The 12,054-nt window shown below is 36.5% G+C and overlaps 1 protein-coding gene across 9 annotated transcripts in view; it reads left to right on the plus strand.

The window, feature by feature from the left end:
* Positions 1 to 12,054, plus strand: part of ncor1 (nuclear receptor corepressor 1) — a 92,536-nt gene that overhangs the window by 3,680 nt on the left and 76,802 nt on the right. For all 9 annotated transcript variants that reach the window (XM_051109877.1, XM_051109871.1, XM_051109870.1 and 6 more), the window contains exons 2-5: positions 4,060 to 4,266; positions 9,799 to 9,890; positions 10,312 to 10,513; positions 10,622 to 10,801. In XM_051109877.1, coding sequence (XP_050965834.1) covers positions 4,159 to 4,266; positions 9,799 to 9,890; positions 10,312 to 10,513; positions 10,622 to 10,801 — 582 coding nt within the window. In that variant the 5' untranslated portion in view covers positions 4,060 to 4,158. The remainder of the gene's footprint in view (positions 1 to 4,059; positions 4,267 to 9,798; positions 9,891 to 10,311; positions 10,514 to 10,621; positions 10,802 to 12,054) is intronic.

Raw genomic sequence — 12,054 nt, forward strand, 5'->3', positions numbered from 1 at the left:
TTAATGTTTTGAGAATGCGGCTTTAGTGCCTGTTTAGTGCTATTCTTTTTGTGAATGGCTTTTAATTTAGCCTGAGATATATATTTTGTGGGGAAGCGATGACATAAAGTTCAATTTATGCCATGAATGCAAGCAATAAGATGGAGGTGCAGGTTGATGAAAGAGACAGAAATGTATAAAAGTGAAGCGTGGACATATCAAACAATAGGTCTGCTGTATGTCCTCCTGATTAGGCCATGTTTTCTGTCAGGCTCTGACAGATAAGCATTTGGAAGTGTGTATGGAAAATCCCATCCGTGCACACTCTGAACGGAGCAGTCGACCTCCTCCAGTCATGGAGATTTCTGCTGACTGATTTGGGTATGCAAACAGACTCACGTGTTTGTCGATGGGACAGAGGTTTTGAGTGTGTACTGAAGTGTAACCTGTGATCTCTAAAAGGAAAATAACTGCCTTTGACCTTTTGACCTGATATGAAACACACTAAATATTTATTTTGAGGATTTACAGAAAATGCAGTCTTGCTAATAGTGAAATGAAATGGTAATACATGCACATGTATGATTCAGCATTTGCTCTGATGATAACGCATTGCTTTGAATAGTGGAATAGAAGTGAGGTCATGGAATAGCCCATCTTTTACTGGCCTTAAAGTTTTTCCATAATCATGGAAAACTTATGTGGTTTCCTGTAGCATCTTCTGTTGTTGCATTTTGCTGGTACGTGTCGTGTGTCAGGAGAGGTGGATGCTGTCCAGTCACAGATAGCACTGGCATTGAGTATAAGGTCAACAGGTGTGCTTTCACAAGACAGTGCATCAAGACGCAGCCCTGAGTCAGCATATGCTGTGCACACGTCTGTGTTACCTTTATTTTGCATTTGGAGTTTAACAGAAAGAAAAATCACGAAAGTGAGCCTTCCATTTGTTTCTGTGTCATTCAGTCTACAGAATGCCTGAGGCGGGCCTTTTATTTTTATAAATAAGCTTATATGACACCAAAATTTTGCATACCAATTAAATTGTACAAATCTCAATTCTGATTTTGATACCACAGGAAAACCTACTAGCCTAACAAATATAAAGTTCTAACATTATTTGTCTGTTCAAAAATTATTTTATTATCATTAATATTTTATTATAAATGAAAAGATGCTGTAGGGATAAACAGCAAACTCGCCGCTGTAAACAAAGCAGCGTCATGCTTATAAACACTAGTTTAAATGCATTATACAGAGGCAAATGAAAAGAAAGTACAATTTTTGATATAATATTAAGACAATATTTCAATATTTAGGATAATTTTTCCTAAATTCTGCGCATTGTGAACCGTGATCTTGCTCTGCCTGCTACAGTATTTTTTCCTATTTGCGTTCGTCTCTGTTAACGGATGTTTAAAGAGTTCGTAATATTTCCAAACACATGACCTTTTGAAAAATGATTTCATGCAAAGTTGTTTGTGCATTGTGCAAGCTCGGTGCATCTGTAAGTTACTCCACTGTATAAATTAAATATAGATTAATCATTGTTAAAGCAACAAAGTAAATCATCAAGACAAGTATTTTGACATGCGTTTGTATGCTATTTGTCCGTCAGAGTCACATCTCTCTGTAATTGCTTGAAAATTTTAATCAACAAGGCTTAAAAACATGTGCGAACATCAAACTTTCGTGACGACATGGCAGTGGCCCGATCGGGCCAGTGACAAATTCGTTAACTGTCCCGAGCGTCTTTCATGCTGGCCCCGGGCCATCAGGCACTCCTTATTTTCGAGCCCTGCATTGGTATTTAAATGTTCTCCTGAAAAAGAAAATCCTCTTATTTACTTGCCCTCACAACATTTATTATACAGTTTTCTGGGGAACATAAAAGAAGGTATTTCTCCATATAGTGCAAGTCAAAAACTGTCTTTCTAAAAATCATCTTATGCGTTCCACAGATGAAAGTATTGTGTTAAGTTGTTAAGTGTTGTCAAAAGTACCGACTGCGATACCAGTTTTTATATCAGTTTAAAATTATTTAAAAAGTGTCCATTTTCACCTAACATTTTTGTGTGCTGTTGACCAGATTGTTATTGGCCATTGTGTTGTCAAGCTCAACAGATAAGACTGTGATTGGCTACAATGATCATCGCTTCACGCTCTACACCGAGCGCTCGCACAGAAGCACATGAGAGCGTTTGAAAGCCGCGTCTATCAGCGGACCCATCTATGTGCAGAAATATTAGGGATCCGCTGATAGACAACTTTCAAACGCTCTCGTGTGCTTCTGTGTGAGCGCACAGTGAAGAGTGTGAAGTGATGATCATTGTAGCCAATCACAGTCATATCTGTTGAGTGCGTGAACACAATGGCCAATCAGTGATGTTTAAGAATCTGCTCAACAGCTCTCAAATGTTAGCAGGAAATGGTCATTTTTTGAATTTCAGTACAACACTAGAAGAAAGTCAGTCATACAGGTTTGGAATGGCATGAGGTTTATAATAGTAAAATAAGAGCATTTAACTTTGATAAATAATTCAAGGAGTGTGTTCAGTATATTAGTTTCTTAGGGCCCTATGAAATCCATTTTATTTATTCCCAATTTTTTTCCAACTTTCCATTTGTCTGTTATAATGGTTAAATGAAAAAATTAGACATGATTAATATATTAATCTTGTCTAATTAATTGAAACAATGAAACGTACACAATTTAACAGCAATTTATTAAAAGTTTAACAACAATTTTAAGTCCCTATGAAATGCGTATTTTTTTTTAAATTTAATTATTTTGACCAAATTCTTTGTTTTCCATTAATTTCTGTGTTCCATTTTAATGGTTTCATGACATTTTAATAATCAAAAGCATCTCTAATTAATTGATTTTATATTTAAAAAATTATAATATTTTATTTTATTTTTTTTTCAGAAATGCTGTTGTGTATGTTTTTCTGGTAAATTAATTCTGGTAAATATTCCTTAAAAATCTAATCAGCTTTAATCAAGCATGTCTTTATCCTTATCTTTGTTTTAATAATTTTATTACTAATAATAGTAGTAGTAGTAGTAGTTCTATTATTACATTAAGTAATATATTTCTGTCACAGTTTTTTTAAGTTAAACCCAACTTTTTTTGACAGGTTGCTGTGAAGACCTTTAAGTTTCTTTTTTTTTTATATGATATGATGGTAGTTTTTCTCAAAAGAAATGCTCATGAAGTCAAATGCTCATGAAGTGACTGTCAGAGCAGTTCTAGAGATTTTGTTTGTGTTCATGTTCTCATATAGAGGCGACAGAGGCTAAAAACACAAGCTTTATGCACGCTTCAGTATGTGTGTGCTAAACAAAACCGCGCGTGTGCAGCTCAATGTGTGGCTTAATATTCACAGACACTAGTCCATATTGTGTTTTGATTTAAGCGTGCTGACCTACTTTTGATGTATTAGTCCAAAATTTGGCAAATTCCGAGACATTCCGCGTTACAGTAAATTTCATTTTAATGACTGTATTTCGCAGTTCTATCCGTGTTAATAGCCTAGTTGCTATTAAATATTGCTTATGAATGTACTGAACTTTTGGTATGGTGGCCAGTTTTGGTATGTTCCTCGAGTTGTGAAGTATGTGAGTGTTTGTTTGTTTTTTTTTTTTAGCCTAAAAATCATAAAATCTACCGCAGAAAGGCAAAGCCGCTAAGCATTGAGTCATTCTTGAAAAGACAGATGCCACACGCAGTCATTTCTTTAATGTTCTTTGTGTCAACATATTGACATCATTAGAAATCTCTTGGGCTTGATAAGAATTGAGACGCCTTTTGTTGGTTTTAGAAAGCCAGAACTTCTTCTGGAAAACCAAGCAGAACATTTGCATAGCAATCCTGTGAAACAAAGCATGTTTCGTCAATAGCAATGGCTGCCAATTGGTCACACATTGTGATCTGAGACCTTTAAAAACTTGCTTGGTCATGGAAAGAGTTTGTACCAAAGACTCATTCAGAATTCTTGGCTCTTGAAATGTTCTGATGTTTTCTTCTCTTTCTCTTTCTCTCTCTCTCTCTCTCTCTCGCTTTCTCTCTCTCCCCCACAGGTGGTTTGGCAGCACAATCATGCCGACGTTGAGCCCATGATTGAGTAGCAGTGCTCCAGGCCCATCTGAGCCTCCAGCACCCCACCAGACAGCTGCAGCATGTCTAGTTCAGGATTTCCCCCCAGCCAGGGGTCCTTCAGCAGCGAGCAGAGCCGTTACCCACCTCACTCAGTGCAGTACACCTTCAGCTCCACGCGACACCCTCCGGTTAGTAGCATACACAACCTCACCTTCACTACACATTACGCTGCCATCAAACCACATAACAAGAATGGCGCTAAAGGAGAACTATAACAGCAACCGGGGCAATCACACTTTGAACATGTTCATCCTGAACCACCAGATTTGAACAACCTATTCTCGGTAATAGAGCCGTTCTAATATACTGCAGCAAACAGCCATTACACATCCTTAGTTTATCGAGAGAGGTTTTTCGTAAAGTTTATAAACAGGAAACAGGCGTAATGGGGTTTGTACATCCTCTGTTTAGCCTGAAATGTCAATACCTGGAGTAGGATGTTATACCAACAACCCATTTGTATTAAAACCCACATTAGTTTTAGACATGCAGATGGGCTGTTTCAGCTCTAACATTGAGATAGATGTGACAAAAAGGTTCATTACTTGGTTCATTACAGTTCACCTTCTTTCTCCTAACAGCCAGACCAACCCACTTAATTGTTCACCTCTGTATAGCGAGTGCTGTGTCATGGGGCGTTCACACGTACAGAGGTCTTAATGCTAGAGTGCATGTAATATTATTTGTAGTAAGCATTTCTATTGCTGGATGATCTTGAGTTGTTAATGGGCCCACAACTTTTGAAAGTCTGCCTTGAAATGGGATGTATTTTTGATGTCATGAGAAATTCAGTCCACCTGTTGAGTTGGATCTGATCCCACAGAATAGTTGTTTGTAATTCCTTATCAGACAAAAATAATATAACCGTTGTATAAAATATAAAATAATTTAACATTTATTCAAGGTATAGGTTAAGCTGGAATTTGGTTGCCAAACCTGAACCTTTGGATTGGAATGCACACTACATGACTATATTAATGTAATGTATTCACAATGTTCAAAATATGCTTTTAATAAGATTCAAACTTTAAAAGTGCATTACAATGTATTAAAACATGAAAAACATTAGAAATTTAGCATCTAATTTAAGTTTGTAAATGAATTCCTATGGCTCTTTGATTCATTGCCACGTTTCATTAATTTGTTCCCTTGTTAAAACAAAGCTAAGTAATGAATTAGTACAACTTGGCCACAATTTAACTAAACTGAGGGAACTAATAAATATCTTTATTTTTTTTAACATGTCATGTCCAGGGTTTTGTACCACAACAGCGTTTTAGTACCACGAAAAAAATAAATAAATAAAATTATTAGAATAAAGTCTAAATGTTTTGAGAATTAAATCGTAGCAATTAAAGTTATAATATTTTGAGAGTATAGCCTGCACATACAAATGGCCCGGATGGGGACCACTGGGAGAAGTTGTCAGACCACTGGAATTTATTTGAATATATGTGGGATTATTAGCAGAAATCATACCATGTGTTATACTCGCAGGAACAGTGTGCTTGAAAATAATATTTCACGTCTTTGATTGCATTCGTTAGGCCTATTTGTAGTGCACCAGCTACCCAATAATAGCAATAAGCTTTGTGCTTTGGGTACTTCTCGTTATTTTGACTTTATTCTCGTAATATTTCGGCTTTATTCTTGTAATATTTTGACTTTATTCTCGTAATATTTAGTTTTTTTTTCCTCAATCTTTTTTTTTTTTTTTTTTTATGGCACTAAAACACTGTCGTATTGTATAAATAAACTTGACATGTATTTCCTTGTCTAACAAGCACAAACTGTTATAAAATTGAATGTGACGAGATAAAAACTGAAAAGTGTGAGTTAAAATATTTATGACTAGTAATAAATATTAAAATGTTTGTGAGTAGTAGTACTTAGTTTGTGAACACATCACTTGCGTTGGCTGGCATTTACCAAATGAAAAAAAAAAAAAAAATCGGTTACAATTTGACCGACCAGTCTGCAAAACAGGACCCAGAGCTGCATATAGCTTAATTTAAATTTATGGCCTCACGTACCTTTCTCATTCCGAATGAATCCAATTGTTTCCATGGTGGCAATGTAACATTTGGCTGCTAACCAATTATTTCTTTAGTAAACAATGCTTTTACTTCACTTGTGTCCTAATAATTATGTTGAAAAAAAAATGTGCTAAAATATATTGCTGTTTCACCGATGAGGCACTGCACCACTGCCATTGTCACACTGGCACAGCCCTAATTAAAAGGCATTAATGAATGTAATAAGATGACATTATCAAGGATTTTGAAGGTTTTTTTAATCAGGCACTGAATTACTCATTAAAAGTTCTTTTAGCCAAAGAAATTGTTTTGGCTTGATTTAGTAGACTGTAAAGTTTGTTCATGGCACCAGTAAGCTGTAGAACAGATATTTTTACATTAGCTTATCCTTCGTCTTTTACACTTTTATCTGTCAGGAGATTCTGAGCAAGTTTGCTCCAGTGTCTTCACCTCTCTTGGTAGTGGTCGCATATTTTTGCTACTAACTGGCATTTAGATAAATGCATTGGCAGTTATTTCTGCTGCTCATGTCTCTGGAAATCACCAGCTCTCTTTTGAAAATGAATGACGCTACAAATCGTATGTTTGAATGCCGATCTTTGCTTATTTTCTCCTCAACATCCCTTCTGTCTCAGATGAAAGGAGGCCAGAAATGGCAGGGCCTCAGAGTTATAAATCAAATCGGTTATCACTGTAGTACATTCCTTAGAGCTAGAGAAGCAGAAATAAACAGACCCAGCTGTTCTCCCTCTTCTCTGCACTTTTTCTCATTTTAATTCACATTACTCAATTATTTACACATTTCCTGTTTGCAGACATGGACATGGCCATGTTTGTTCTGGGGTTGTTAGCAGTTTAGAAGCATTTCTAACACAGATGGCTATGAGTGTGAGTGGCTTCTAGAGGAAATCTGATGTCTGTCTATTTCAGTGAGGTGACCTCATACCAGCAGATCTTGCAGTAATCCTGCTGTACCACAGCCAACTCAGACAACTGTGATCGCGTTGTCACCATTCAGCCGTACAAAACCGTGCCTCGCTATTCATTTTATAACACGAAACTCTGGGCATGTTTTTAATTTATTTTGACAACATGTAAATGACACCTCACTAAAATGCAATTTGGAAATTGAGTTTTTTTCATTAGCTGAATAGACCTAAAAATCAACATAGGTCATCACGAATAAGACAGACAACAATTAGCTGTTTTTTTTTTTTTTTTTTTGTTTTTGTTTTTAGGAAGATGTGCTAATGTTTAGTTGCTGTTCATTGTCTTAATTGTAGGAGCGGTGCACAGCAGTATCATTAATAATGACTATAATTATAGAGAGTTACTATTATGACTTCTTTTAACTCACTACTTCTTTATCCTTGGTTTGTGACTAAGGATGGGTCAGGATGATTTATTGTCATTTACAAAAGACAAATCTATTAGTGGGGTCATCTAATTTCATCTAGATATAAAAAAAAAAAAAAAGTAGGTCTATTGAATCCAACTTTTCCAACATTTTTCCATTATAGGTAAATAACTAGAAGAATAACAAAGTGCTGTAAACGATAAAACTATTTGCTTTACAGATCAGTGTATTTGTGATTGCAATAATACTTTAAAATAATATAACATGCCAGTTTGCATTATCAAACTGCATAACAGACTGTTTTTACAGCTGTAATAACTGGAAGCTGAAAGCCTTGCAAGTTACAAATGCCTGTGCTCGCACTCATTTTAAAAATAAGGTGGATTAAATGGGACTGATTTAGTGAAGTAACTTTTCTGAGAGAGTTTTAGCATTACAACTTTAAGCACTAACACAAAAGCTATTAACATTTTTTTTAATTGAGTATCTGTTAATTATTCATTTGAAGGCCTTGCTTAACTTCAATCAGTTTTTGAAAAAATAATGAATACTTTTATTCGGGAAGGATGCATTAAATTGATCAAAGATCACACTGTTTCTATTAAAATATTAAGCAGCAAAGCTGTTTCATGTTGATAATGAGAAGAAACAAATTTTGGGCACCAAATCAGCATATTAGAATCATATGAAACTAAAGACTGGAGTAATGGTTGCTGAAAATTGAGCTTTGCAGTCAAAGGAATAAATGAATATATTAAAATAGAAAACAGCTGTAATAATTGTAATATTTTATGCTGTAATAGTATTTCACAGTAGTACTGCTTTAACTGTATTCTTGATCAAATAAATACAGTCTTGGTTATCATAAGACTTATTTTTAAAAAACATTTCAGAGCCCAAACTTTTGAATGGTACTGTATGGTTGAGATGTATTTGATAACTGTACAATTGGCCATATCCATATATGTGACCATAGCCAGCCTAATTTATACAGGAATGCCTTAAGACAAACTAGTTGTTCAAAGAATCCATGCTTGGTGAGTTTTGAAAGTAAATTTGCACTGAATAATTCTCATTCCCCCAGTCTGGACTAAGTAACAGATATAATGTTTTAAACATACACATAAGAAATGCAATGGAAAATCAATGATACTTTTAAATATGATTCGGTCAAATGGCGGATTCATTCAGAAACGAGGCAAGTAACTGTCTTTTATGAATGGATTTCTGAATCATTGACTCACTTGATTCATTAAAAAAATGTGGATTCATTCAGTAACAAAACACTGTTGTGTTGCTCGAGGACATGCAGCAGTTCTGCTGTGGCTTTGAAACTCTTTTCGTCGGCGAAATTGAGCAAAAGCAGTCAATATTGTGTCTAAAATGTAAGTCACTTGATTTTAAATTCTTGTTTATTGATCTACTGTTGTATGAAATCAGTGTCACATTGCAATCATGTTGATATTGGGGGAAACATTGTGCAGTGTTGCTTACCTAAATCATATGTTATAAATAAATATATATATGTTTTTGTAACTGCAGTATGAATCTATAACTTTCAGTGAGTGCTGTTCCACTCATCTGTTTTGATTTTTGTGGCTGTGCAAGCCTCATCTGGCACGACACAAATACATTATCAGTCGCCGTAAGTGTGACGTCAAAACGGACCAGCTTGGACAACCGGCTAATTCCGGTCCATGACTGGTCGATCGGTGCATCTGTAAAATAATTCTTTAGCTTTATTGTTGTTAAAGAATGTAATTTGCCTCGTTCTTTAAAACCGGACTTTAGTCTAAGAGCAAACCAGCTTCAAGAAATGGCAGCTTTGGTTGCTCTCGGTCCTGCTCTGCTGGTGTCTGTGGTTTTTCAAATAAAATGATGAATTGAGGGTTTTATTGTCTCATCTGTAGCAGTGAATATGTTACAGACAGCTGTGTATGTTTTATAATAGCATGTTCTACTAGACTTATACATTTCTGAAGGAGCAGAGAAATATATGTGTGTGTTAGTTTTACTGGAGGTGAGTGTATGCTGCCATGTTATTGACTGTATGGGGAGGCGGTCTTGTCATAACGTGCTCTTTTTTTTTTTTTTTTTTTTTTTTTTTTTTTTTTTAAAAATCTCGATCCCTTTCGTTGTCTCTCACATACATACACACTCTTTGTCTTTCTGCTGACATGAGGCTTTTGAGCCCTCATCCTTGAGGTCCATGAGTTTTTGTTTTGCCCAGGGCTTCCTATCTGATGTGTGTGTCTGTGTTTGTTTAGGAGTTCCCAGTACCTGACTACCGTACCCCCCTGCAGGACCAGCAGCGCCGCAGGCCTTCCTTACTATCTGAATTTCACCCTGGGACCGAGAGGTGACAGAACCGCCCCTACCCACTTGAGACATAATGCTATGCCCTAATTTTATTTATGGCCTATTTAAAGATGATGTGTGATTAAAAAATTACCATATTTTCTTTCTTAAATGTAAGAACAGAATAAAGCTGTTAACCAGTAATATCACATTAACATGTTTTTTCGCTCCCAGTCCACTAAATTCAGATAAAAGCCCATCATATGATTCTTTTGAATTTGTTGCTTGGAAACAGTGTGATGACAATATGTGATTGGAATATAAAGCACATAATGTACAGTTTCAAAAATAATTGTAGATCAGTTAATTGTATTTGAATTTAATTTAGTTAAAAATAAATCCATTTTGTGTTGTTTTCAGTAATATTGTTTGGTGCTTCAAACATATTTTGTAATTGTAAGTATTTCCTTCGTCTTCTCCAGGCCGCCGGAGCGCAGACATGGTTATGAGCAACAGTTCCATGCCCTCCCAGCTCAGCAGGAGCAGGAGGCTCTCGAGGCCAAGCGTCCCCGCATCGAGAACGTATCTGAAACTCATTTTCCAAGAGCTCAGCCCACCGGCATTGTACTGCCCCCTCCACAGACCATACAGGACAGCATCAGGACCATTGGAGAGGTCAAGAAGGTAAGAAGTGTGTGTGTGTGTGCTGGTATTTACTTCATTTTAAGGGTTGTTTGAAGGCTTGTACTTATTCTTGTGCTCTCTGTTTTTTTCCCTTGTTTTCTGGGACAGGAAACCCAGTTTAGTGTGAAGGTGGAGGCCTCGTCCCCAGGTGGAGTTCCACAGGTGGGTGAGGATGCAGACACATCACCCTCCAAACTCTCCAAGGAGGAGTTGATTCAGAGCATGGACCGCGTTGACCGTGAGATTGCCAAGGTCGAGCAGCAGATTTTCAAACTGAAAAAGAAACAGGTGTGTAGTCTGACTAAACACAGATGCATAAGAGAGAGACTTAAACACTGCTTGTTTTAAGTTCTAAGCTATTGTTCATTTTGTAAATAAAGAGCTTATGACAGTTTCAGTCACTAGTTGTGTGATGACAAGATTTGTTTGTTTAAATCACAACCAAAACTGACCTTCTCACTCTCTTCCTGCACGTCCCAAGGTTCAGCCCCATGTCACAGGAAAACTATTTTACCCTAGTGCTCACTGCTAGCAGCAGATAGCGTTTTGGCTCAGTATTTATTCATAAGCCTTAAGGGAAATGTTGCCCCTCTGTCACAACACCCTTTCTTTGCCAGCTATTCTTGCTCTTTGACGGCAATGCCAAATCAGCCACAAGTGTACACATTCATACCTCACTCAATCTTAATTTTTTTTTTTTTTTTTTTTATATCTGATTGTAGAGATAGATACTAGCATACTGGTTGAAGGTACTTTTCCTTCTGTGCTGGCATGATGGTGGAAACGTGACAGAAGAACAACAAACTGTCTTTATTAAGACTGCAAGTCAAAGACTTTTTATCACATTTTACTTTTTCTCACTCATCATTCGCGTAATGTTTGTCTTTTACTTGTTTGTTCACTCCTGTGTAGGAGATCTAGTCTCACTGAAGGAAGTCTCACTTCAGCCGCACTTTAATTATGCACTGCAGTTTTAGAAGGAAATTCACAGGGGAAAGTTGTTGAGAATGTATCCGATTGTATTATAACACCTCTGCACATCACTATGATATCTGTAAGAAGGTTTTATTGTGTCTGTTGTAGTCATTCATCCCTATGATTAGTGGTGCTTGCTGAGGCAAGTATCGCTATAATTGTTGCTCATTTAACTTTGCCGCATCCCACACCATTTCTGCTAAAGACGTGAATGATGCTTTAGTTTGTGTGCTAAAAAAGAGAGCAGTCCTGCCAACCTGTACGCATTTGCGTAGCAGGTACGCTTTTTGACCTCAAAGTACGCTGGTACAATTTGTCACTCTGAACTATGCAAAAACCTTGTGATGCCTCCGTCCACACACAGTACTCGAAGTGATAGCAAAAGAAAAATCATAGCGCTAGGTCCATTTCCCAAGTAGCAAGTGGGGAGGATTGACACATGCGTAAGGCCTCTCATTAAAGGGTTCATATGATGTTTCTAAAAAGAACATTATTTTGTGTATTTGGTGTAATGCAGTGTGCTTACAAGGTTTGAGGTTAAAAAAAACACATTATTTTCCACATAC

This window comes from Labeo rohita, chromosome 5 (assembly GCF_022985175.1).
Source record: "Labeo rohita strain BAU-BD-2019 chromosome 5, IGBB_LRoh.1.0, whole genome shotgun sequence".
Classification (NCBI taxonomy): domain Eukaryota; kingdom Metazoa; phylum Chordata; class Actinopteri; order Cypriniformes; family Cyprinidae; genus Labeo; species Labeo rohita.